The sequence below is a fragment of the Mus pahari genome, chromosome 19 (genome assembly GCF_900095145.1).
Source record: "Mus pahari chromosome 19, PAHARI_EIJ_v1.1, whole genome shotgun sequence".
Classification (NCBI taxonomy): domain Eukaryota; kingdom Metazoa; phylum Chordata; class Mammalia; order Rodentia; family Muridae; genus Mus; species Mus pahari.
The window spans coordinates 82,447,488-82,474,151 of NC_034608.1; the positions used below are offsets into that span (position 1 = coordinate 82,447,488).

At 40.1% G+C, this 26,664-nt stretch overlaps 1 protein-coding gene across 6 annotated transcripts in view; it reads right to left on the minus strand.

The window, feature by feature from the left end:
* Positions 1-6: 6 nt before the first annotated feature.
* The window catches only part of Psd3 (pleckstrin and Sec7 domain containing 3), a 522,390-nt gene continuing 495,732 nt past the window's right edge, over positions 7-26,664 (minus strand). For 4 of the 6 annotated variants that reach the window (XM_029532004.1, XM_029532006.1, XM_029532007.1 and 1 more), the window contains 2 exons: positions 23,899-24,042; positions 7-6,092 (listed from right to left, as the gene is read on the minus strand). In XM_029532004.1, the coding sequence (XP_029387864.1) occupies positions 5,877-6,092; positions 23,899-24,042 (360 nt within the window). In that variant the 3' untranslated portion in view covers positions 7-5,876. The remainder of the gene's footprint in view (positions 6,093-23,898; positions 24,043-26,664) is intronic. The other 2 variants (XM_029532005.1, XM_029532008.1) reach the window with 1 other exon arrangement.

The window sequence follows — 26,664 nt, forward strand, 5'->3', positions numbered from 1 at the left end:
TCTCTCTCTCTCTCTGTGTGTGTGTGTGTGTGTAGATACACAGATGAGGGTCTATGCCTGTCCATTTTCTCCTTAAACACCTAAGGGAACAGTTAATCAGTTTTGGATCTCTTAGGAGAAGATTTAATAATACATAACTACTCCAAGTGGAAAACAGCCAGCTCACCCCTGCACTTTAATTTGGTCTAATTACTCTTATTCCTAAAGCTTTAAAAAGTATTCTAATGACATAAAAATTCAATGTGCATATATACTCTCTAGTGTGAATATTATTATCCATGTCAAATGATTACTTGGCTTTACAACTTTCATGGCTTCATATTAAAATTAAAACTTTTCAAGTAGCTATGACTTAAAATATACTTTAATTCTACTACTCAACTTATGAATCAATGGCTGTTTTCTGCAAATCCCAAGTAATTCTTAGAAGGAAATATTCTTGCAGAAGCCCTGCTGATTATCCACAGAGCCAGCCGACCACACATAAAACCAAATTGAGAAATATAATTTATAAAAAATAGTTTGAGACCGAGGAGATAATAAAAAACTAAACTCAAGTGTAACTGGCAATACAGGACTGTAGCCTGGAGCTGAAGCGGGATCTGAGACCCCTACTTCCAATTCTCTGACTCAGACATGGAGATGTGAGGCAGTGTATTCCAACGGGCACTGCACTCAACCACACACTCAAACATACTCAGTCGCTGCTTTAAATATACCAAACATGCTGGTTAATAAAACTTTAGTTACTATTTACACTTTATAATATAAGCAATAACATTAAACAACTAAGGCCAGTGGCTCTTCTTTGGGGAGAGTCAGGAAAAAAGAGACTGAAGTATAAAAATATTAAATAAAGTCTAACCTGTTCCTAAATTCCTTTACCTACAATACTAGCTGTTAATTTGTGCAATTGCGCACCTGGAATACAGTACCCGATCTTGGGATGCCCTGATAGAATTCAGTATCTGTGATATTCTTCTATATCAAAGAGGGTAAAGATGCGGCACCAGGAGAGTGATCTACTCTAAAATATACACCAGCACAAAAAAAGATACATTGGGTAGTTTCTTAGTTCTCCGGAAAGCTATGCATTTTCTGGACTAATTACAACAATAAAGAACGTGAGCTTGAAAGCATCACCTTTTGTAAGAAGCCCCAAGTTATCAGCTCAACTTTATTTTTAAGTGCTAAGACTGCCCAGGCTGGCTTTCCCCTCAACAACTTCTATATTTCCCAAATTACAATGAGTTCTCACTGTATTGCACACTGTACACTTCAATAGATTCACAAGTTTAGCTTAAAGTCATTTTTGCCCTGGTAATTCAAAGCTTAAAGATGGAATTTTCTAGTGTAAAGTCTTACTAAAAATTTAATCAAAATATCATTTGAATTTAAGTTTAATAAAATGATACCACTGTATGAATTCTCAACGACTGTACTATATAATCATTCCTATGAGGTTTTTAAACTTTCTTTTCATATTATACTGGTTGTTAAAAGACAAAAATAATTTCAACATACATATACCATATACTGATACACAATCTATACATCGATGCACATACATACATACAACTATAAATACCCACAAATACAACATTGGCAGGGGACAGAAAGCATTTCCTTTGACATATGACATACATACTTTCTATACAAGTATTTCCCCAAATGCTTCAATACAACAGATATACATATAAATTACAAGGGATGTGCCCACAAGGCCTAAGGAAACCTACTATATGTACAAGTAACTTGCTGCATTCCTTGCTCCTTGCTCTTGCATACAAGTCAGCAAACTGCCATGCAGATTCAAGTATTTACTGACATTCTCTCCACATGCAATGAGCCAACTGCTATAAGACAACCACTATAGATACAAAATGAGAATGACCTCAGATATCGGTCCTGTTAAGTGTGAAGGATGGAAAAGGAGTCTGAAAGGAAGTGCAGTGACAAAGTACCTCTGTAATATGCCAGGGATTAGTTTATGTGGCTTGATAGAGTCCTCTGGAAGGCATGATGACAGCAGATGTCAAATGGGTGCTGAGACTTCTGCTAATTTATGAGCTGCCTGGCTTGGGTGAATAAAGGTAAGAAAGAGGTGCTGGAGCCTGTAAAACTGACTGGTCTGTTTCTGTCTGAGTGACACGGATGCCCTGAAACAAGAGCTGATGTGCCTCAGACCCCAAGGCGCATTACCATTCTTGAACCACAGTATATGTAACTGATGCTGTGAGTCTGCTTCAGTTCTAGTGTGAGCTTTATAGGGGAAATACACTGCTACCTGCACTACAACAGTATCATTTCCTGCTAAAACCAGGAAGGTGGCTAATGACCTGAAAAAAATCTTGTATCCATAATAGCTAAACCACAAATACTTAGGTATTCAGAACTAACAAACTTAATGTTAAGCAAGGTTGAACTGATGACTAATAGGAAAAAAAAAAAGTCAAAGAATTAAAATTCCATGTTCAGCTAACTTCCTCTATGGTCTCTCTTATTTGGGAAGACAACAGAAAATTGACTTCTAATAAAAAAGGCAGATGATGAGTATTTCAGGGTGGTCTTTTCTTATTTCAGAGCATGGTCATTCTTCCTTGCTCTTTATATGATAAAGGGGCAGAAGGTGAAGAAGAACCTTCCTGCTCTCAACTTCCCAAGGAGATTATAACACAACCCTAGCTGGGTCTTGAAAACCAGTAGGTTTTCCTCTTTCAGAATCAATTCCCTTACACTACATTTGCCTTGGAAATAGTCCTTACCTTCGGGATGAGGGAAAAAAAAGGGGGGGGGGCACAGAGCACTATACAAGATCGTTGCATGAGAAAATGGCTCCATCTAAGCACAATTTTAAAAAGTTACATATAACCTATAAGCTGCTTCTACCAGAGGAATCTTCCACATGCTGGTTTCATTCAGAATAATGAAAACATAAATAAGTAACAGTTGACTTAATTAGACATTGCTAAGAGTTAGATAAATTATATAGACTTTTAGAAAATCATTTTCAGAAATGCTAACGATATACCAATAAAACAAGGACTCTGAGTAGAATTTTAAAAATTGGGTTCCTGGTAAATCTTTTTAGAAGCCAGCATGTGAGGTAGGGGTGAAGCCCAAGATACACACAGGTTTTATACCAGGGGTCCTTCAATGGTCAGTTTTTCAACGAGACTATCATCTAAGTCTTTTGATGACTTGTTCATATTTTCAATACTAAGAATCACCCTTTAAGGTATTAACGTAAGATAGATAATGCTTTATCATATGGAGAGGAATTCCAAGACTCAAGGGCACTGAGGTAGGGATGACAGTATGTATAGGTGGGACAGGATAAAGTACCATGGAAAGGAGAGGGACAAGAGCTCCCGGTACCGTGTACTGGGCAACAGGCTTAGAAGAGCTGTACAACGGACCACCTTCCATTTCTTAGGACTCAATACTGTGGTAGAAATGGGGTTGGCTATGGGCCAGACTCCTAGAGTCCCATCAGATCTGAGAATGCAGCATCCTTCCAGAGGCCTCAGGGAAGACACATTTTTAGCCTATTCCCCAAAGGAATAGCATTATACTAGGGCAGGCAGGGATTCTGACTCACAAAAGACTGCTTCAGTTATTTTTCAAGATAAATGATGTAGACATAGTAGTCCACAGCTTTAAAAGTGCCTTTGTCATCTGATTATCTATAAGCATGTCCAGAGGCTCTAGAGCCAACACTAGTGAGCCCTGTAACAGGAACAGTGGCAGCGCTAATGCTAAGGGTAGTCCTAGACAACTCTCCATGTCAGAAACTCTGCAGCAAGGTACCATTCAATGTATATTAGATACTCTACATAAGTACACACAAACGTTCTATACATATAGCACACACTGTGGACAAACACATTTAGACATATTAACTGTTCTTCAGCTACTGATGCTCAAAGATGATGTTCAAGACTCCAAGGTCTTGGTACCTTTCCCTTCAGGGATTACAAATACTTAGGCAAAAAGCAGGCAGTGATAGTTCACCTTCTAGAAGAAAGGCAGCTTGCTTGGGAAATACTGGGTTCACTAGGATGCTATGAAATAGTTCAGGTATATGGAACCACAATGTTAACTATCAGATTCGCTTCATGGTTCTGAGATATAAATTAAATCACTGCCTTTACTTAAACAAGATAGAAATTTAAGGAAGTTTTTTCCAATAGTGTGGCAAAATACCATGAAGCAAGCAGCTACTATATTGGAGAGAAGTGTTACTATTCTGGGGCACAAGCAAGGTGGGCATGTACAGAGGTGAAAGAAGTGCAGGCGGATACACAGTCCTGTGACTAAATGCTAGTACGTCCTAATGAGATGTCTCTATAAACTACCGGGATTTTTTTAACAGGCTTACTCTAACTTACTAGAATCATGCTATTCATGCAAGAGCAGCTGATTCTCTGGTCATAGTACCTTCAACTAACCAAGTAGAAATAGAGGAAATATTTAAGGAGACTAAAGAATATGTAAATGTTATCCTGTTAGTTTTTAAGGATATTTTGATGGGAAGATAGTAGTTTTAGAGACTACAGTTTCAAGGCTGGAAACTGGACAGTTTTCAGCCACAGAGGAAGCTCACCTTTTACGCATTTTTCTTCCTCTGTAGACAATATTCTACTTAATACTTTAAATTGTAAAGGGATTGCTTTGACTGTAAGGTGAAACCATTTTTGAATACAGGAAAAAAATAAGATTAAATGTATACAAGTAATTCCAGGAACAATCTTAATAGTGACACAGCAAGACGGCTGTAAAGGTGGAGATGAGAATAAGCTAAGACACTGCACATACATCAGACCCCTCATCCTCATCCGTGATAAGACTGATTTCATAGTCTGCCTGATGGCCTGATCCTGATGAAGAACTGCAACTGTGTCGCTCCTTATTTGTCTGGATATAGAAAAGAAAGAGAAGAGCATATGTGGGGGAAGGTGGTACTCATTTCCAACATTGTTTTGTTTCAACCAGGACATGACCTATGCCTGCACATCTATGTAAAATGAATCTATTCCTGGATGGAAAGGTATCAATCACAGAGATGATTTTGATTCCTAGTCTAGATTCCACGGGAGTGAGGTAACATTCCTATAGAAGACCGTACATCCTACTGCTGCAGCTCCGAAGAGCTGATTACTGCCACCAGCCTTTAGAAAACCAAAGTGGCTCAGGTCAAGCCATCAGCCATCGTCAGTCTCCCTTCAAGCAAGATGACTCCACTTCTGAATTCCCTTGCATGGCTGGGATGGAGTGTCCATCTGAGACAAACTCCTGTGCCTCCCTAAGGTCTCCATGTCATCCTCATGCTCCCTTTTGTCCTGTGTCCAGCACCATCAACAGGTGCCAGGAAGAACACACAAGTGTCCCACCTTGGGACACCTTGACTCCCAGCACTGCCATTTTTATGTGAGCAACTATGAACTTTCAACTTCACCTCCGTGACTGGGCAGGATTTCACATGTAAAGTCTAGGATTTACTAAAGCACAATGCTTGTCCAGTTATGGGTTTCACAATGGATTAAAAATTCAAACCTAAAAAAAAAATAAAACCATTGATTGGTAATACATAAAATAACTGTATAGAAGTGCAAATAAGAGAAAGCAGAAGAGAAGGATCTGTAGCTCTCCTCCGCACAAAAGGTGCATTAGTTATAAAGTTGTCCAAATCATCAAAGCAAAGGAACTCAAGAGCAAAGACACCTGCACAGAAGCTAACAAAAGTATATAATAGAAAAGGTTACTAATGCACCGTGTAGTCACAGACTTTTTTAAATATATTCACGGATTACCAGAAAGATCTTGAAAAACCCTATTTTGCTCCATGACCAGCACTTCCTGGCCGCGGATGGATTCTAAGTAACTTTTTGCTTAATGCCCGGTGTTTCAGGTCGGTGGTCTTTTCTCTCTGACACGTTGCGCTTGACCTTGGCAGTGACAGGAGATGCATCTGGGTTAAGGGAAGGACTTGAGTGTGACTTCTTCAGTCCCACTGGCTCATTTCCATCCGCAGTCAGGAGCTCTTTGCCTCCTTCTTTCAGAACGCTGACATAAATCTCATAACGGGTTTTCTAAATGCAAAATCAGAGAAGTGTGGTCAGTACAGTTTACAATTACATGTGTATAGCACACCTAGCATGTTCCTACACACAACATATAATGCGTTTTTGAATATTTGACTTTATCCCAAGCTGACAAAATACTTCTGTACCCATTACTGTGGAATGATGACTAACTCATTTATTCAGGTAAGAAATTAACCTATTTTTTTCATTAGTATTTATTCTGGATTTTGAAGGAATACCAATGTACTAGATAGACTACAGGCATCTGAAATACACATGCCCAAGAGGAGGAGCTTAACTGGGTTGCTCTTCCACTCTGAATCCACCTATTGGTCACCGGACAGTAATTCATTCTGAGTTTCTACTGCTTTTCTTCTAGGATTGGCCAATTCTCAGTCTCAAGAGTATGAAGAGTGGTTGCCAGGAAACAAGATGAGGTTCGAGGTACACGGAATTGCTTTCTGGTGTTTTTCTCATTCTACACCATTTCTTTTGTGAATGGCTGTTTAAGGAATGACATCTCTGTTACAAAGAGCCCCTTTCTTTCCCTCCCCCATCTCTCTTGTGCTATGATTTTATTTTCTAATCACTGAAAATACTGCAGAGGCATTTGTTTTATCCTAACCCCACAATGCTGTTTCTATTCAAGTAACTTGTCTAGAACTGTTGCATAGACATATTGAAAATTACAGATTCCTAATTTGATACATTCTAGTCAAACTATGCTTTTCAGCATGCCTCTTTGACACAGGACGACTCTGGGCAAGCCCTACCATGTTTTATTTCTTTTTTTTTTTTTTTTTTTTTCATGTTTTATTTCTAAACAAGAGCACACCACATATAAGGCTTTCCACACAAAGGAAGGTAAATGCTCTTAAGACTATATATCTTTCAGGAATTTTTCTAGTCAGATTAAGGGTTTGTATACGTCTGCTGCACATGCTGCATTTCCAAGTTATTTTGCTCGGTTAGGTGGTCAGCCTCGCTGCAGTCGAGTATAGCACTGGTGTTTGGTGATAACATTCACTGAGAGTCCTCATGCTAACATGAAGTTATTCACACAATTCATACAAAACTTGTAACATTCCCACTCCTTTTCACTTCTAAGGAAAGAAGCACAGGAAGCTCAAAGTCAGAAGGCCCTATAGGAAGAAAACTTTGATTTGATTCCAAGCAAGGTTGACAGCAAAATCCACCTTGTAAACAGTTTCTTTCTAGAAAATACTATATAGATGAATGTATATAGTAGGAAGTACTCACAGATACTTGGTTGGCCAATCAAAAGCTATTCCTAATTTCCTCTTTCTTGTCCCTGAAGACTGACACAAAGTAGGTAGCAGCTTGCCTAGCCCCTCCAGCAACTAGGATGGACATGTGACACTCCAGAGACAAGAAGATGGAAAAGGAAAGCTGGGAGCTCCTGGGAAAGACCCCCAGGACAGGCATCAGAACAGAATTTAGCAGTTCTATAACCTTACTATTTGTAAAGATGTTTATTTTAATGATGTATTTGTGTGTGCCAAGGTACCCAAGTGCAGTGCCTTCAGAGGCCAGAGGCATGAGCTATTCCTAGAGTTACAAAAGGTTATAAGTTGCCCATCATGGGTGTTTGTAATTGAATCTCAAAGCAATGCGCACTCTCAAGCACCGAGTCATCTCTCTCCAGCTTCATAGCCTTCCTCTTTCCCCTCATTTGACATGATTCCTAAAGCTGTTATGTGATGTAGGGAAGGGCACACGGAGACAAAAGGAAAGCATGCATTGCCTGAGGGAAAATGAAAAGACCCCCCACCAAAAAGAGGGAAATGTCTGATTTTCTGGTCCAATGAACTGAATTCAAGTCTAAAATCTCCACACCCCCAGACCCATAAAGACAAGCCACAACTTTCTATATGTAAGAAGGCACTATCCAAAGTTCTTATTTGTCATTGAAAGTATTACCAATTGATAAATGTTCCAATTTTCAGAAAGAAGAAAATAAAAGAGAACATGCTAAACACTACCTCAGAAGGCCACATGAGAACTTAGACAGGGCATTGCTAATCAAAAGGTCATCAGCATTATATATTGCTACATGTGTTGCCCATCAGAAGACTAAGCTACATGAAATCCAATGACCCTGGTTCTACAACTATATTTATTATAGGACTTTATTATGCTGTCTCCAATCTATCCTGGTGGTAAAATTAAAATTGTGCAAAGATTATTTTCACTGAGTATATGACTTTGTATATGTGACTTATTGGCAGTCTAAGACTAGACTCAGGAAGACACCGTGTGACACACTATTCCATGAACTGAAGGCTTCATGCGGTGAGGGGATATGAAAGAGAGTGTATTTATAAGCCATAAAGGATGCAAGGAGGGAAGGTGGTGGCAGAAGATAGGGCTAGTTCCTATTATCGTGAAGAAGCACATCACTCAGAGAGTTTACCTGAATAAAGCATGAAGAAAATTATTTTCATCATGCATCTCACAGCTCCACTATGATGCAGGTATCACAAGCCAGTCCCATACCAAATCTGATGCAAGCACAGTCACCTAGGGACAGACGATTAGAGAAGCTGTCCAGCTGCCTCTTTGATTACTTCTTTAACACTCATGTACACTCTGCTCAAAAGACACTGATGTGAGACAGAGCATGCTGTCACTGCTCACGGTACCTCACAGCCGCTGATCCTTAAAACACTTATAAACCCAGATCCTTCAAATGGCCTAGATACCACAGATCTCTACTGTCACCCCTTGTGCCCCCAACACCGCAGCTTTTCTCTTAAGGAACTCTCTGGGCTACAGTGCACCACAGGGACTGCCTCTTGGTTACCCTTGCATATGCCAGACACACACCTCCAAGGCCTTTTGCCTTTTCTATTTTCTTAACCCCCAAAGTGCTTCACCCATAAATCCACAGAGGTCACACCCTACTGCCCTTTCCCACTTTCAGACTTCACAATGTCACTGTTACACCATAGCCTGCCAAATCAGAAATAAGACACCTCTTCTTGTCCCTCCAACTGCTTCTCTCCTCATCAGTCCTCCCCACTCCACCAGCCTTTTTTTTTTAGAAAACCTTGTTTATTTATCTTTTGTCCCCTAGATGCTTAGAGATGAAGGCAAAAACAATTGCTTTTGTTATTAAGAACAAACATTGAATACTCATTGAATGTATGAAGGAAAGAGTATGTGTAAGAGAAAATAAATTTACCCAAGTCTAGCAGAAGATATATTCTAGACATATTTTATATATACACTCTATGCCAACTTTTAAAAAAATGAAAACAACAGGGATTTAGATATTGACAGTAGATGCCTGGTAAGTTATTAGTTCAAGAACTTCTGAGAATACATCATTATTTTAGGTATTCCACTATTCCTATGTCTTCCATGAATCACAAAGGTCTACCTTGTCATTCCAAGACTTATTCCTTCTCTGCTCATATCGACTTGATCTTGACTGTCGAGATACTGTCTGTGACAAATCCTAAGCAAGGGACCAAATATAAGCTGCCTGGCTAAGACTGAGTCCCTCTCTTCAGAGACAGATGGATATTTCAAAGGACTATAAAACACAGATCTATTTTACGAGCATCTCTTATGGAGCAGTAAGAGAAGAACAGACTTTATTACCCACTGTAAGCTTGAAGTGATAAATTGGAATACTCTGCCTGTACTCTGGCGCTTCTGTGTTTGGATAGTGATTTGATCTTATTCTGATTGGTGAGGACCCTCTAGATTCAAAAACACAATCGCACATTAAAGAGGTACAGCTTTTCCAAGGGTTATTTACATCTATCTGCATGGTGATTCTCACATCCCATTTTAATGTTATGTGTTATGATCGTATTTATGCCTTGATTTGGAAACTAAACTAAGATTGGGTAAGCCCCTGGGTCAGAGAATAGTGGTCTCTCTCCTTATTAATTAGAATCAATTAGCACTAGACAGATACTAACAATATTGAAGGATTATATTTCACTGATACATTTTATAATTAGATGATCCAAATGGAGTACGTAGGAAAGAGAAGGCAAATATCAAAAAATAGGCTTTTAAAATTAACTTAATATTGCTCCAAAAAGTCATCACTACATAGGAAACTAACAGTAGATGATCAGGGCCCTGAAATCAGATGGGATGTTAACAATGAGTCCATGAAAAGCTCACTGGCAGTTATGAGACACCTACAGATGGCAATACCATTAACTACTGAATGTGAACCTCAGTCCATTCTAGATTACTGCTCTGTCATCATCCTTCAGCCTCATTAGCTTGTATCTTTCATTATAAAGGACAAAAAATGTTTATGAGAAGAAGGGGTGTGTCATTGAGATTTTGTTACCATTGGTGATGCTACTAAAAATCTGTCTTAGTCTACAAACTCTATAAGCACATTCTCAGATCAGATCTATATTTCTGAGCTGCAAGATCACCTTTCTTACTCAAAGCTGTCCCAATAGTGTAAACAGATTTCCAGCAGTCTAGACTACATGACCTAATTCACTACCTGATAACAACGTCAGACGGGATTTCTACAAAGTACAAGAGGGGAAAGTTCTTAGCTGCGTAAGTGTTGTTTCTGGGAGATAGACCAGCAAGTTTTCTCTGATAGTTTCTTGGAATTAGCTGTTTTCATGAAACTCCTATCAACACCAAGTGCAAAGGACAATTCAAATATGAGTGGCTTTTTAAAAGCTAAGATAATTTCTTCAATCTGTAACCTCTTTAGCTTTTACTATTTTTATTAAGCTTATCCTTAATTCCTTGTAAAAAAAAATCTTTCTCCAATTTGTAGGAAAAAGTTATTTCTCTTTGTAGCAAGGTCTATGAGGGCTGACTCAAAAATACTGTGCCTAAGCCCATGTATGATACTACTTGGATTAAATGTTAATTGCACTCTGAAAACAAAAATCAGACCTCAGCAACTGATATTCTTTGAAACTCATTTCATCATACCCACATAAGTGTAACTGCATCTGATGGTTTCCCTTCTCCCGAGTCCTGCTCAGAATCTCTCGTCTCATTTAATATAACAGTGTCTCTTCCCTCTGTCCTCTGATATAGGGGTGCAACTGGCACACCCCCAATAAAAGCCATGCTGCTCTGTAACACTAACCAGAAACCACATCCTGAATATTTTCTCCTAACATCTTGTTTTCTTACAGAGGTAGGGTAAAAGATCATCTTTAGACAAAATAACCAGTAACATATACACAAAGCACATTCTGCCTTTAGATTTCTATACAGGAAAATAAAGAAATAAACATTATATCAAAAGAAACAGAGCAAGGAGTTTGCAAAGTGCTTGATAATTCAAGTGCAGACTGGTCATTTTCAGCCTGCATTCCTGGAGGTCATGGCAGAATTGATGTGCAATTTACTTTCTTCTTGACCACTTAGCTTACTCAACTCTATCTGCTAACTTCAGAAAGCAGCAGCAGGCAGAACAGACTCCTAACATGAAAGAACCTAAGGGTTTTCAGCCCATTCTTCTTACATAGTAGGCACCTATCTGCACACACTAGGTAAGCCATTATCTAAATACACTAAATACCATACATTATCAGTGTGCATACCTTGCATTCTGGGACAATTAAAAAACTAAAAATGTCTGCACACTTTTTTTTTGATTCAGTATTGTATTTTGGCTTTAATGTTCTCTAGTGAGCTTAGTGACGAGTGGTTTCTAAAATAATTAGAAATGAAAACCTTTTGCATAATGATATAAGCAGAAATCAAAAGCTTGTACTAACACACACAAAAGGTACTGTGCCTACAGTGTTTTGAGAGTATCACCTGTTATCATTCTTGGTCCCTTCCTTGCCCCCTGTCACCATAATCCTGACAGAATCCAGTCAGTGGAAGAAATGAGAAAATCAAATCAGACTGACGCACCTCTAAAATTGTAAACCTACAAGACACTGAGATCATGCCTGTGTTCCACCTATTTCAGAGAATTTGGATGCACACAACGAATATTTTATGTCTAGAATAAATTAAAACCCAGCCAGGCTCAAACCTGTAATTCCTTCCTACATCCTCCCTGGAGATAACTGCACTGAGGACCTCATGCATCCTGTCAAGTACTTTACCCGGGAGCTACATTTCCATCCTTCTTTTTACTTTTAATTTTAGGACAAGGTCCCACTAGTTTCCTGCACTGCCTTGCATGCTCATATAGTACAGGATTGATTTAAATGTGGGTTCCTTTTGTCCCAGTCTCTAAAACAACTGAGATTACAGGCCTACACAAACAGGTCTGCCATGTTATATTTTTCATGAAAACAGAACACTGTGTGTAGCCATCAAGTAGGCTCATCCAGCCCATCACTCCAACAAAGTCTTTTTCTTCACTCTTTGAGTTCAACACAGGTCTGAATTCTTTACGGCCAGTGTGATCACAGTCCTTACTTGTAGTTTATGCCTTCAAAACACTGGAAATCTGGGAAATTGCCAAAATTCTCCTTAATGTTTTTAGAGCTGAAACTCTTTAGTATTTTGTGTCTCTGTCTTTGTTGAGCTTGTTTTGATACCTCTAAAACCTTTTCCTTCCCTACAGGGTCTTTAGAGAAACAGGTGAGGAGACTGGACATAGATAGATCTACCCTAGCCACTGGTCCCCCTGCTCCGGACTATCCTCTCCTTGTGGAGGAGGGAAGGCTTGGGAAGGAGAGAGTTAGACCGCTGCAGACCGGCACCTTCTCCACTGCAGCTGCCATCCTTGCAGTCCACACTAGTATTTGCCCATTGTTTGTTTGTTTGTTTGTTTGTTTTTAAATTAAACTAAAAATTTATATTTAAAAACCTATATAAAGCTTGCTTAGAAAATAAAATACTAAACATTTTGTGTTCTAGGAGAAAGCTAAAAAAATGACTGTCTAGTTTCAACCCATAAACAGGGCAACCAATGGTGTGTGGCTATGCCTATTCTCGATGGTGAGACCCAGGTCCCCTTGGTAACAGTTTTGACCATATATGAGTCTAAAATTAATCAGTGATGAGAAATTCACCCTGACTGACGACTGGATTACTGGAATTCAAGAATTTATTGTTCAGGATAGTGAAACAAGTTGTGTCTTAAACCATAGGTAGTTGTGTCTTAAACCATAGGTATGCAAAATTAAGCTTCTACTTGCTCAAGATATAAACATTTGAACTAGAGAAATACTGCTTGCTATTTCTGTAAATTTTCCCTTTACCTCTCTAAGATAAAAACTTTATCTTTAAAAAAAAAAACTAACATTTCATACACTCATGTTAATAATCTTTTGGATTATATTTTGATTTTGCTTCTGATTCCATAAGAATTAACTGAAGTTATCCACTGTATCCTTAAAAATGTTTTTGCTATCAGTGTGTGTATATGTATGTGTGTGTACGTGTACATGTTCATTCAGTAGGCACATTGCACATGTACATAAGCCAGAGTTTGACTTGAATTCCTCCCTCAGTACTCTCAATTGTATGAGACAGCCTCTAACTAACCCGAGTCTCACTGATTTAACTAGCCTGGCTGACCAGTGAGCCCCAGTAGTCTGCCTATTTCTACTCCCCAGTTGGTGGAGGTACATATGCTTACTTGTTCTTTGCTTTTACAAAGGTTCAGGGAATCCAAACTAATATGTGCGTGCTTGTTTGGCAAGAACTTTGCCAACTAAGCCATCTCCTCGCTCCTAGTTTCCAGAGTCCTTCTCTACAGCTTGTCTGTCACAACTACACAGTACAAAATCCATCAGTGTTAGTCATGATGGGCAGACGAGTCCCTCTACTCTCTAGGCATTCTTTTTTTTCCTATTTATTTATTATTTTCTTTATTTACATTTCAAATGCTATCCCGAAAGTTCCCTATAGCCCCCCCGCCCCTGCTCCCCTACCCACCCACTCCCACTTCTTGGCCCTGGCCTTCCCCTGTGCTGGATCATATAAAGTTTACAAGATCAAGGGGCCGCTCTTCCCAATGATGGCTGATTAGGCATTCTTTAAAGCATAACTTGAGCAAGCTTTGATGGTACTCTGTTTTAAGATATCTTATCCATTGCACACTCACTACAATAGATTCGCATTTTATTACTCTTTGAACCGGAAGCATTCTATATACTTTGAATACAGGATGTCCTCTCAAAAACATATGTTGAAATTACATTCCAATTATGATATATTAAAAGGTAGGGCCAAGTGGGACCTTTAGCTTTAGGAGGTGACAAAGAGCCTGCCCTCTCTAGTGGATTAATGGATTAATGCAGGTATGGGTTTATCTTATGGTCAAATCTATAACCAAAGTTAATTTGGCCAAGGCTTTTTTTTTTTTTTTTTCATGTGAACAGAGAATCATCTTTAATGTCACAGTTGAAGTGGGAGGTGGGAGATGTAAAAACCAGAAAAACCAGGCAAGTTCATCTTTTTGTGACCACCTGGGAAACATTGGTTCTGGAGTTTTTTTTCCCCACCTTCATTATGGAACATGCTACTCAACTCCCCTTCCTGACATACCCACAAGTAGAACAGCTAGCAGCCAGAACCTTCTGCTTGATGGTTTGGTTCTTTAACCTGTTGGCCAAGGCTTTTACACACATGATGCATGTTGTCTCACAATGCCCTATGCTTGGCTGGGAATATGCTAACACAGTGGGTCCAGATACAACCTTTAACTATGAACCACAGCCATGAGCCAAAATGAATCTCTTATTTACTTATTCAGACTGTGTGAAATTATTAGCAACAGAAACAAAGGAATGTAAGTACAACATGCAGTATTTGTAACTGTGTGCTCTGCATGTGTATTCGTTGATCATCACAGTTAACTTCACTGAATCTGGAATCAAATAAGTCATACTTCTGTGTAAGTCTGTAAAAGGCATTTTCTGGAAGGATTAACAGGAACAGGAAAGGTATCCCTGACATGAGGAGATTAGAGGGAAACGCTGTTCTTCTTTGACTGCTTGCCTTGGCCTCTTGCTGGTGAACCTATATATTCTATAGCTGCTGTCTATCACTGCTGCTTCCATCAAAACCCAGTTCTTCTGACTTCAAGTATAGACTTAATATTCATAGTTTTTAAGAAGCCCTTCAGGTCTGCAGCACACGGGACTTCTGAGGCAGCCAGCATTGAGGGCCGAGAAGCTACTAGATTCTCAGTAACTCCAGCTTGCAGGCTGTGTCCCACGTGTCCAACAATGGTTTGCTACCAATGGGTGATCCAAGAATCCAGTAGTTGTTCAGTCCATGAGGCAAGATGTCTCAGCTTGTCTTCAGTTTCTGACAGACCCCTAAGATGTAGGCTCTGATACCAGTGAAGGAATGGACTTGCTGGGGAAAGTGCTAACAAGCAGGAAAAGAGCGAGAGCATCCTTTTCCATGATCTTTATATAGGCTGCCAGCAGAAGGTGTGGCCCAGATTCAAGGTATATCCTCCACCTCCAAAGATCTGGATTAAAGGTGTATCTTCCCACTTCAGATGATTTAACTAAGAAAAAAAATTCCTTCACATGGGTACCCAGCTGCTTCGGATTTAGTTCACTGCAGATGTAGTCAAGCTGACAACCAAGAATAGCCATCACACTTATATTCAGGAATTCATTTCTGGGATCTTTTCTGTTTTACTGAACCACTCCCCACAACTGATTTTTAATATATACATCAGTTTTTGTTGTCTGTTTGTCTGTATTCGTGTGCTAAGGATTAAACCCAAGACCTATGCACACCTGGTCAGCCCTGGATGACGGAGCTATGCCTTAGCTATCAGAACCACAGAGTTCTGATTAATACAGAGCTTTGCTTTTTAGAAAGCGCCTTGCTACAGTGCCATATGCTGGTCTTGACTCTGGCTCACACCACATCTTTCTCCAGACACTCCAGAACTATAGGCAGATGACTCCCAGTCTGTGCTAATTATACTCCCCCTCCCTTTTTTATTTATTTATTTTTTTAACTCTCATCTCCTTTTCCTTTGGATGTTATGTTAAGCAAAAGGAAAATGACAGTCATTAAGGAAGATGCTTTAGGAACATATGCACAGCTGATTCAGAAAAGACTTCGGGTTGGAGTCATTTCAAGTAAATAACTGAATGCTTAGTCTGTCTTCTCAAGGCAAGGCACTAACTTCTCCTTAAATGAAGCTCAAAGAATCTGCTTCTAGGCCTTTCTTCCCTTTGCTGGCAACTGTAATCAGTGAAAGATTAAACTTCAGGACTTCTTAGTTCTTTTTCATTGTGTAATACAATATGAAATTACAAATAACAAAGATTCTTGATTCTATTATGACCTGAGATGAGCACCTAGATATTGCTGATTTTTGGTCTCTATCTTTGTACATAATTTAAGATAGCATTCAACTAAAAGGAAAAAAAATTAAATTTCCAGGAATTCTATTAACTTGTGCTATTTTGGTTCTTCAAGTCCAAACACATGACACTATGTCTATGATGCTGTCTACAAAGGAGGTAGCATTCAGTTCCAGGCTAGACCCAGTTACTGAGACAGACTAGGGGTACCAATTATCTCTAAGTAGGTTAATGGGATTTCTCTTTATCAGTCACTAGGGAGCTAAAGGGAAATAACTCTTGTCTTTGTACTTTCAAGAACAAGGAACTTAGTATCTAGATAATGTTTCAAAGGTGGGCTGCTTTGTGGCTCTTGGCAGGGGGCTGGAATGGGCCTTCCATTGTTCTTAGGAATGGGAAGCTGGTCAGTTGTAGAGCTCCCAACTACCCACTAACAACTATGAAACAAAAATCAAACAGTGCAAATGGAATGCAATTCTAATTAATACTGTGTGAACTTCAGACACTTTCCCATAATGACTGTAGGCAATGTATTCTTGTTCTTTAACATACCAGCTTGAGAAGAAATAAAGTCAATTTAATTGACAAGACAAATAAAAACTCAGGAAAGAATGCATCTTTAAGAATGCCCCAGATTTTTTAGATTTAACATATTCTCTCTTAAAATATTGTTATGTCTTATTATAGTAGACATTTGTTGTTTCTAAAATTGACTTCTGCAGGCATGTGGCCTATGTGGGTCCTCCTTGTGTTAAGTCATGAGCATATGCTACTCTGGGTCACAATTTAGGAGAGGGGACTCAGTTGAACTCCAGCCCACTAAGTCAAGGAAGCTTCTAATGCCTGGTTTCAGACATGAGAGAAGCTGACACTCTTATGATTTTTAAAAATGTGAGAACATATTAACCAGTAAGTGTCTTCCTTAACATGTTTAACATGTTTGAACATGTTTCAATCAGTTTTGGGTCACTATAACAGAATAAATATCCAAGAGTAAGTAACTTCTAACAGAATTCTTTGACTCATTCTCTGGAGGTTGAGAAGTCTAAGAGCATTGCCTTAGCACTTGGAAAGGGCCTTTGGTTGCTGTCTTCTGATGGCAGGAGGAGGAGGAGGAGGAGGAGGAGGAGGAGGGAAAGGAGGGTGCGAAACTCAACAAGCTAGGACCATGCTCAGTTTTCTAACAAAGCCCTTCTCATGGAACTAACCTTGTCTAGGACAATGACTGCAATCTACCTGTCAAGGCAGAGCTGTCATGACCTAATAAGCTCTTCTGACTTATGTCTGACACACGCATTTAGGGACTTTCAAATGACAACATTCCACTTCTACTTTCCAAAGTTCAATTTTTTTCTCACTATGCAGAATACTGATTCTCCGTCCCAGTTTGCATGCTCCTTATGTGCGGTATGCTCTGACAAGCCTGGCATAGATTTAAAGTAAGCCAAATACGTACTCAATACTCTAACTCTAGCAAATACCACAGCTCAGCAATGTCTTCAGTCTAGAACCTCACGTAAGAAAGATACGGGTGGTACTCAAAGCATAAACTCATTTTAAATGAAGATGCATCTCCATCAGAGAGGTTGTGATAATCACCACTTCACAAAGTAAAAGATACTTTATTCTCCTTCTAAGGTATTTATTCTTTTTCTAGGCATTCTCTTTCTAGGATGTAGAAACACATGAAAAATGTTTTGTTGTGCTCCCATGTGAGTCCAAAATTCAACAGGGAAGACAACATTAAATCTTAAAGCTGGAGAAATCTCAAGTTCATGTCCTGTCTCCTGGCCTAGGGATGAAGGCCCCTGGCTGGTAATATTCAGCCTCAGTCCTTTGCTGTGCTCAGGCTAGGCAGCAAAACTACATGGAGGCTGGAGTCTCATGCCCACACTTTTCCTAGGCTGGTATTTGCATACCAGTAACTTTATAGTTGTGGTGTCTTGGGAGCTTCTTCTCTGAAGCATCAACAGGCATTTCTCCTATGGCGACTCTGTAGAGGGCCTGATTTCACATCTACACTAGACATTATCTTTGTTGGGGCTCTGAAGTGGTTGCTTTTCTATGACAAATCTCCATTGAGTGCCCTCCAGATTCCTTTGAAATCTCAGTGGAGGAGATGATGGAAGCTCTTTCACTTCACAGGCCCACTGTAAGGAAATTGCCAAAACTTATGACTTACATTGTCCAAGTAGAGGATGAAGCTGTATCTGGGACTGCTGAAGCCATAGTTGTGGCTGGGGGATGCTACACAGGAATTTGTGATCCCCCGCTACATGCTAAGGTCCTGTGGTCTCCTCTCTGGGAGTTAGTAGGCACGACTTCTGGAGTTGTGATCTTCAGACATCTGACACAGCCTTGGTGTCTCTTTCCCATTATTCCAATGACCTCTTCTATGTAGACTAGCCTCTCTGGCAACTAGCTGCTTGGCTATCCCTGTGGTTGTGTTCCTAACGAGGACTCTTCACACTTTATAGGATCATGCTGCAACATTTCCAAATCTTTTTTCTCTGCTGTCATTTGATGATAACTTCTGTCTTTAAGTTCGGTCCTCTTTCATCTTACTATATGTGATTAAAATATTTTGCCTACAAACTTCTTCTATTATCAGGAGGTATCAATTTTAAATCAGCCTTTTCGAATGGCCGAGGTTACAGACAATTCTGCTTTGTACACGTTCACCAAGCATGGCCTTGACTCCCGGTCTAGTACACTAGTTATCATTTCTGAGACTTTGTGCTTCTTAAGTCTGTCTCCATTATGCCAAGTACGACTGAATACTCTCCAGGAGACCTCAGTTAGCTTCCTTTCTTAGAGCCCTTAACACAATTATCTTTATGCTTCACTCCTGACAATTGGGCCTTCCCTGAATTTATCTCAGAACTGTCATTGGCTACCCATTGCCCAATTCCAAAGTCACACCCACATTCCAGCCATTTGTTAAAAAAAAAAAAAAAAAGTTTTACTTCTCTGTACTTGCTTTCTATCAATGTATGTGGCTATTGAGAATGCCTGAGGAGGAAAGTTTATGATGAGCAAAGAATTATGAGTCTTCACGTAGTGTTATACTAGAGTGCAGGGCAGAGGCAAGAGCAGCCAGGAGGGAGTGAGCAACAGTGAGCTGAATTCACTTATTAGGATCTACCACCCAAACAGCTGGTTACATTTATGACACACTAACTTCACGTGGCACTCAACCACATTGGGATGGTGAATTCTGAAGCCAGCATTCAACGACTCAACTATTCCATCCTAAATAACTGGCTGCAGTCTCAGTAACAGGGTTTGAAACTCAGACACCTTTAAGCATTAAGACAGATGTGGAGCCCTCGGATGCAACATGATGGAGCCAGCAGGGAGGAAGGAGCTTCTTCGGCTTAAGAGAATCGACACTGCAATCAAAACACATGTGCTGTCACACACTGTCCATGCACCCCGTGCTGCACTCAGTTCTCCAGGTGGCTCTGCAGTCACCTTTGTGAGGCTGAGATCTAGCCTACCTTCCTCAGTGACTGTTTCCCAGTGTAGCAATGATTCAGAGGATTATACTGATATACCTTCTCCTCCCTCTCTCTCCTCAGGTCTAGCTCAATGCAAGGATCAGTTACCTATTGCAACATCTTAAGTACTGTATGAGACACATCTTGAAATAAGCAATGTCTTCATCTTCGAGTAGCAGTTGTTTTTAAAGAAGCAAAGCCAAAAACTGAGGCTGAGGACAAGGCCCTCAAATGACTTGGAGGATGCTGCTTCTTCAAGCATATAACTGATTCCCAGCATAGCTTAGATTCCCTCTGTGCGTCACTGATGGGACCTTTGTGTTTATTCTGTCTACAAACCATCTGTCTTCCTTCTAAATCTTTATATATTTTCTAATGTACCTTGGAAGCTTGGAAATCAGTGAAAACACTTTAGAATCGAATAAAACAGAAATAAAATAAAGTATAAAGACGTGTGGCTATGGTTAATACTTACTTCCCCAAACTAGGAGAGCACTTAGTTTCCTTTTGTGTGTGTGTTCTTATTATGTTATTAACTATTTCAGAGAATATGCCTTCCAAAAGCAAACTTTCCAACAAAATTCTAAAAAAAAGGCCGGGCTGGAGAGATGTCTCAGTGGTTAAGAGCACTGGCTGCTCTTCTAGAGGTCTTGAGTTCAGTTTCCAGCAACAACATGGTGGCTTAAAACCATCTGAAATGGGGATCCCATGCCCTCCCTCTTTTGGCATCCAGGTGTGAATGCAGATAGAGCACTCATACATAATATCAATAAATAAAATCTTTTTTAAAAAAGAAAGAAAGAAGAGGGAAGAAGTTCCTAGCTTCACATACTAATTGAGTCAAGAATGAAACTGTCCATTCTCCCCCAAATATTAGACAGAGAAAAAGTACAGGGTTAGTTAATTATAGCTCATTCTCAGTAAAATTTGCTGTTTTGGGTAAAAAATGAACCCTTTCCTACAAGACTAAGATGCAAATCTCTCTGTATTACAGTGTAGATTTCTTTAAGTCCTAAACCTATACATTTACTGGAATTTTTAATTATTTACTGTGGGGAGGGCTTGCAGGAATTCTTAGCCATACAGAGAGCGATGAACTTGGCTTGCTATGAAGAATTGCTTGTCCCTAAAGCAACCTAGGACATAACTGGAATGCAGAAACATAGGAACACCCCTGGTGTTGTCAGCAGAAAGCTCATATTCTGCCAAAACAAAAGTGTTCTTCTTTCTGAGGTGTGTGGAAATGACAAGAACTGCTCTGAAACCAAAGGAAGCTTCCAGAGGATGACCTGCCCTGGAGCAGGTGAGAGCTGGTGCTCGGGAGCTGAGAACTGACCACGCGGTTCGTCCCAGTGAGAACACAGCCTGGAATAGCACCTTCCTCTTGTCCCCGACCATTCAGGGCTTCTGTGCACCTGCAGGCCTCCTCCTCTCACTTGTTGATGGGATTTTCTGTCACACACGTACCTGTCCATCTATACAGGATTGGTACTAAGCTTCCTGAGTGCACTGACTTCTCTGATGCCATCCTAGCATCAAATACTATGATACAGGTTCACTGAGTCCTTCAGCTGTGTAGCAACAATCTGGAAAATATTCTAGGATCCGGGTAGAGCTGTCAGCAAAATATACAAACTGGCCAATAGTTGACTACATTCTATTCAGAAAAGAAGTGAGTGAGTAAAGGGCTGTCGCTAATAAAGAAAAAGATGCTGTACAAGAGCCTCTCCAAGCACCCACAGGAGAGCAATTCTGTGGCTAAACTCACAGCACACTAGATTCTACATGATCCATTACTTCAATGTTCATCTGAGTTATTGAAAAACAATGAATCACGTTTCCAAGAGTATTTATTCATCTCACACACAACATTTTTGATGAAATTCACACAGACCTTCCTCTCTGACACAGGTTAATGCAGCTTGACAGACAATTCAACATACTTGACACCTTATCCTGAGTTTGACTTTAATGAGTGAAGTTCTGGAATACAATCTTCTAATTCCTTGAGGAGGTTACGATGGCAACAAGACCTGATTTCCCCAAAGATACTCTACTTTCAAGGTTCAGGATATGGAATTACTGTTTCTCCCTGGGCTCCATTTTCAAGAAAAGGGCTCCACAGAAGATCCACACGCTGGTCTCTGCCTAGCAGTGGGTACTTTCTTGTGGTTTTCAAAGGGCCCTGCCTCCTGGGGTAGGTTCTCCCCTTAAAGGGTCAAGGGCTCAAATCAAGGTGATGAGTCCTGGAAGCCAGGGAGTGAGGTGTTGGGAAATTTAATTAGAAAGTGTAAAACAAAAACCAAGCCCATGGCTTCCAGTGACTATAGAAGTGTGAAGAATAATGATTGCTTTTTAAGAACTCAGGTTTCCCAGGAGTGAACCAGCCTTGTCAAAGAAGAGCTGCTATTCACTTTTCCCTTTTATTAATTTTCCAAGTCTTCTGCTGGTAAGGCTTCGGTAGCTTTAGAGAACAAACTTTCAGACTCCACTAGAAGATTTTCCTTGTATGTCATCTGACTGGAGCAAGGACTCCTTTGCCATGGAGGAGAGCAGTGTGTGGCTATGGCTCTGCCTTCTGTCTTAGATACAATGCTATAGTGATGACTCACATAGTAACTTCTAGGACATTCTGTGAAAATCAACAAGCAAGTGCAGGGCCTTGGACATACTGCACTGGGGGCCCTGGGATCCACTAAAGACCCAAGGACACACTAATGTAACTTCTACAGCCAACTCACAGCGCGATGATTTTGGATGGGGTGTCTAGACAAGCTTTTTATAGGAGAGATCTGGGCCTTACCCAGATGGTCTCACAAAATGACAACTATAGGAAGGACACTGGGGGCAGGAGTAGCTGAACAAAGAAATGCACATGCAGGGAGAAATGTTAGTTACCCCGCATGTGGAGAGATATGAGGTCAAGATAGGAGAGAACGGCAAACCCTCTCAGATTCGTGTGTGGAACTTGATTGCAAGAGCCGGGACAGCTACGGGACAGGTGACACTATCATCACCTTGACCTTCAGAACAAAACAGCAAAGGCTGTGGTGGATGAACTGAAGGAAGGAAAGGCAGCAGGAGACAACTTCTAGTCTCCTGTGGGAGGTATGGAAGCCAGGCTGGCACAGAGGAGGCACCCAGGCAGTGGCTGTGGCAAAGAAGGCACAGGGTAGAGTCCTGCAGACGAGGTGAAGACGCGAGTGCTTGGATGCTCTCAGGTTCAGTCCTGAGGAAGAAATGCCACATAATAGGGGAATGAGGTAAATTGAAGGACATGGAAGAGTCTAGAGGTGCGGTGAGTGACAACGTGAGTTATGACAGAAGAGTGTGTGAAAGACAAATCATGGCACATACAGTTTTCCTATTTTCATCTTATAGAAGAAGATGTTTTAAGATCTGAGTGTGACTGTCAAGAGCAAAGGCTGGAGGATACTGGCACTGGCTTATGAGCAACCTTAGATGAAAGGCACCCTCGGGGTAAGGCTTTCAGCTTGGGTTTGAATATGCTGCCTCTCTCCTCATCATACTGGCAGCACCGGATGAATGAGCCAAGTCTTAGTTCATCAGTCCCCTTCTGCAATGCATGGTGGTGAGCGATAAAGAGAAGTGTGCTGATGTCACCTAGCAGCACGGGTGTGCCGGAAGAACAGATGCTTCCTCTCACTTTGCAGCTCATTTCCTCCACTGCATTGATTTTGACCTAAACTCTGTTGGAGGAAACACAGGGTCACAGAGAGCAGCTGTCCCCCTGGCATGTTTCCACTCCTGTTGTTCTTTTGTTACCCTTGTCACAGGTGCACCCTATTCCAACCTGGAGGCTGTTTGTTTGACATGAATGAACTGGCCATCACTTTGCTATTTATTTGGTGCCTAAATAAAATCACAAACATGAGGCTAGAAGGGCTCCTGTCATATTAGGATGTCCTAAATTGGAGCCAGGACAAGTCAAGCTCACTACCATGAATGCTATGAGGTGTTGACTTCACAGACAGACCATAAAACACCACTTAGTAACATCTAGGTTAGCCATACCTCAAACTCTAGATAGTGGTCTTTCAGCTTGTACTCATCGACATCCTTGGCTTTGACCTTCTTGTCTGGGGGATACGAGCGATGCTCAGCCAGCTCAGTGGTGATCTGCTTCAGCTTGCTTTCATGGGACTTCAGCTGCTCCTCCTACGGGAAATTATGAAGTCATTCAGTGTGCAGCAAATAATCAAAGAAAAGCACGGGAAGCCTGTAAAATCCTTTCTGCTTAATGACTTCAATTTATCAACATTTATCATTGGTCCTAAGTCCTTCCAACCTTTTAAGTCCAGTGTTAGAATATTCCTTTTTTGTATGGCAACAGGGACTAACATTACTAGCCCATCTCTTGTCACAAAGCCACACCAATTTCTGAGCTCTTTATCAGCTGAACTTGTCACCAAATGGGTACCAGACCTCTTAGGAGAAACCCTGACAAACATGTTAGTTACAAGCTGAACAATTAAGTGCTTTTCCTGAGAGCCACATGGCCTGGCTTCTCCCTTCGTGCACACTCAGCAAGGCTGTTAGCTTCCCCCTGCCTATCGTAATGAACATTTATTTGCGCAATGTTTTCTCTTTGGGGGAGAAATTGTACTATGAAGAAACGCTTTTATGAAACCTATGTGCAGATAAAATCCTTCCCAGAGTGGCAGGGTTCTCACTTGCTTCAACTTCATTGACCCAAAGCAGTCATTCAGTTAAACACAGAGTAATTATGGCCGGAACACCATTAGTCCACACACCAGGAACTAACAGAAAATGATCAATCCTGTGGAGACAGATTTCCATTCCTGGACACCATTTGTATCAATTTAGTAATATACTACCTAAAAAGATATGCCTCTCAGCTCTCTCATAACATAGTGAAAATATTCATTCTTTTCTTTCTCTCCTCCCTCCCTCCCTCCTTTCCCTCATTCCTGTCTTTCTTTTTGAGATGAGATCTCACTGAGTAGACTAGACTGGCTTTGCCCCTCACTCATTGCCCTCCTGCCCCCACCTAATGACTGGGGTAATACATATCTAGCAGCTTTAACCATGCTTGAAACAAAAGACATTTTAATTCTTTGGCATCTGTACAGTTGTGTAGCTGCTTAGCATTCTGCTTTTCTATGAAAATTTGTTCACAATCTTGAGCAATTTTACATGTGCAGTATAAAATAAATGGATGGTAGATGAAAAGGAATCAAAATAACCAATAATTATGTAACAGAAACATAATTTTATATTATATAATTTGTACAGCTGGATAGAGATGAACTTTTAAAGTTACCAGAAAATTAATAATTACAAATAATTATTTTTTAAGTAAAAAGTTACCCAGAGTCGTACATAGTATCTTAGGCTCCTCTAAAATAGTGACATCTCTAGAGCCTAAAGAAAATAACTTGTAAATTTAAGGTCCTCAAATAGTAAATAAATAATGAAAGAAAAGTAGAGGATGAAAACAGGATCCTGGCAAGGAATGGGGGTAGAGAGAGACATGGCAACCTCATCATCTCCTCACAGATGATGCCAAAAGCCAATGAAACTGCCTTAGGGAGCTTTGTTTACAATTTTCATCTATCTATTATGCTCTATAAAGGAACATACAGACCATGTCACAGATGGATAGGGAGACACTAGAAAGCTTGATCCCTCTGTATACATGCTACACCCCAAGGAAAGGCTAGAAGTCCAGCAGCAAGGCTCTGAAGCCCTCAGGGAGCTCTTCCAGACTGTGACCCTGCTGGCACCCTGGCCTTGCTTCTCCAGTATTCAGAACTGTGAGGATTCCAGGTATATACTTGAAGGAAAGAAATAATGTCAAAGAGATGCATGCACTGTCATGGTCACTGTAGCATGACTCACAGTGTCTAAGATATGGACATAAACTATGTGTCCAACAACAGAGACCATTAGTGATCAAAATGTAACAAATATATTCAGCCTTAAAAATAAAATTCTAGATATATACTACAACACGGGCACATAGAAAACACTACATGTGCTCATTTATATATGAAATCCAAAAATGTCACACCACAGGATACTAGATGATAGACTAGTGGCTATATAATCCAGGGGATTGTGGGGACTTGGAAGATGTTGGTCAAAGATAAAAAATGTCAGTGAAAAAGAATAAATTCAAGAATTCTGTTGTGAATCAAGCAAACTATAATTAATAATAGCATGATGCATATTTCAAAATTGCTAAAAGTATGTCAAATGTTGTCACCACAAAATTGGCACAAATATTAACTAGCTGGATTAATCACTGGATAATGCATGCATACTGTAAAAACACAGTGTAACTCTAAATAGAGACAATTCTTATTTGTTAATTAAAATGTAAAATGAGATTTCACTTTCTCTTATCCAAGAGTATTTTTATTTTGAAGAACATTTCATATTTTGCTTTTTATATTTAATGACCTGAAAGACTGTCTAGGTTGGCTATAAAATAGTTTTCCTGACTCAGTCTCCCACCCAGCTGAGTTAAAGATGTGTTCAGTGCACCTGGATTTATTTATCTTTTGGAAGTAATGTTAAGAGTACACATCAATGAGGCTTAGTGTGGCATTTTGATACATGATACAGTACACAATGAGATGACAGACAGTATAAATGTGGGTGGACCTTCAGGATAAAAGTCTTGGAAAGATTAGGAATTCAAGGCCCCTACCTAAACATAATAAAAGCAACCTACAAAAAACCAGTAGCCAATATCAAAGTAAATGGACAGAAACTCGAAGCAATCCCACTAAAATCAGGGACTAGACAAGGCTG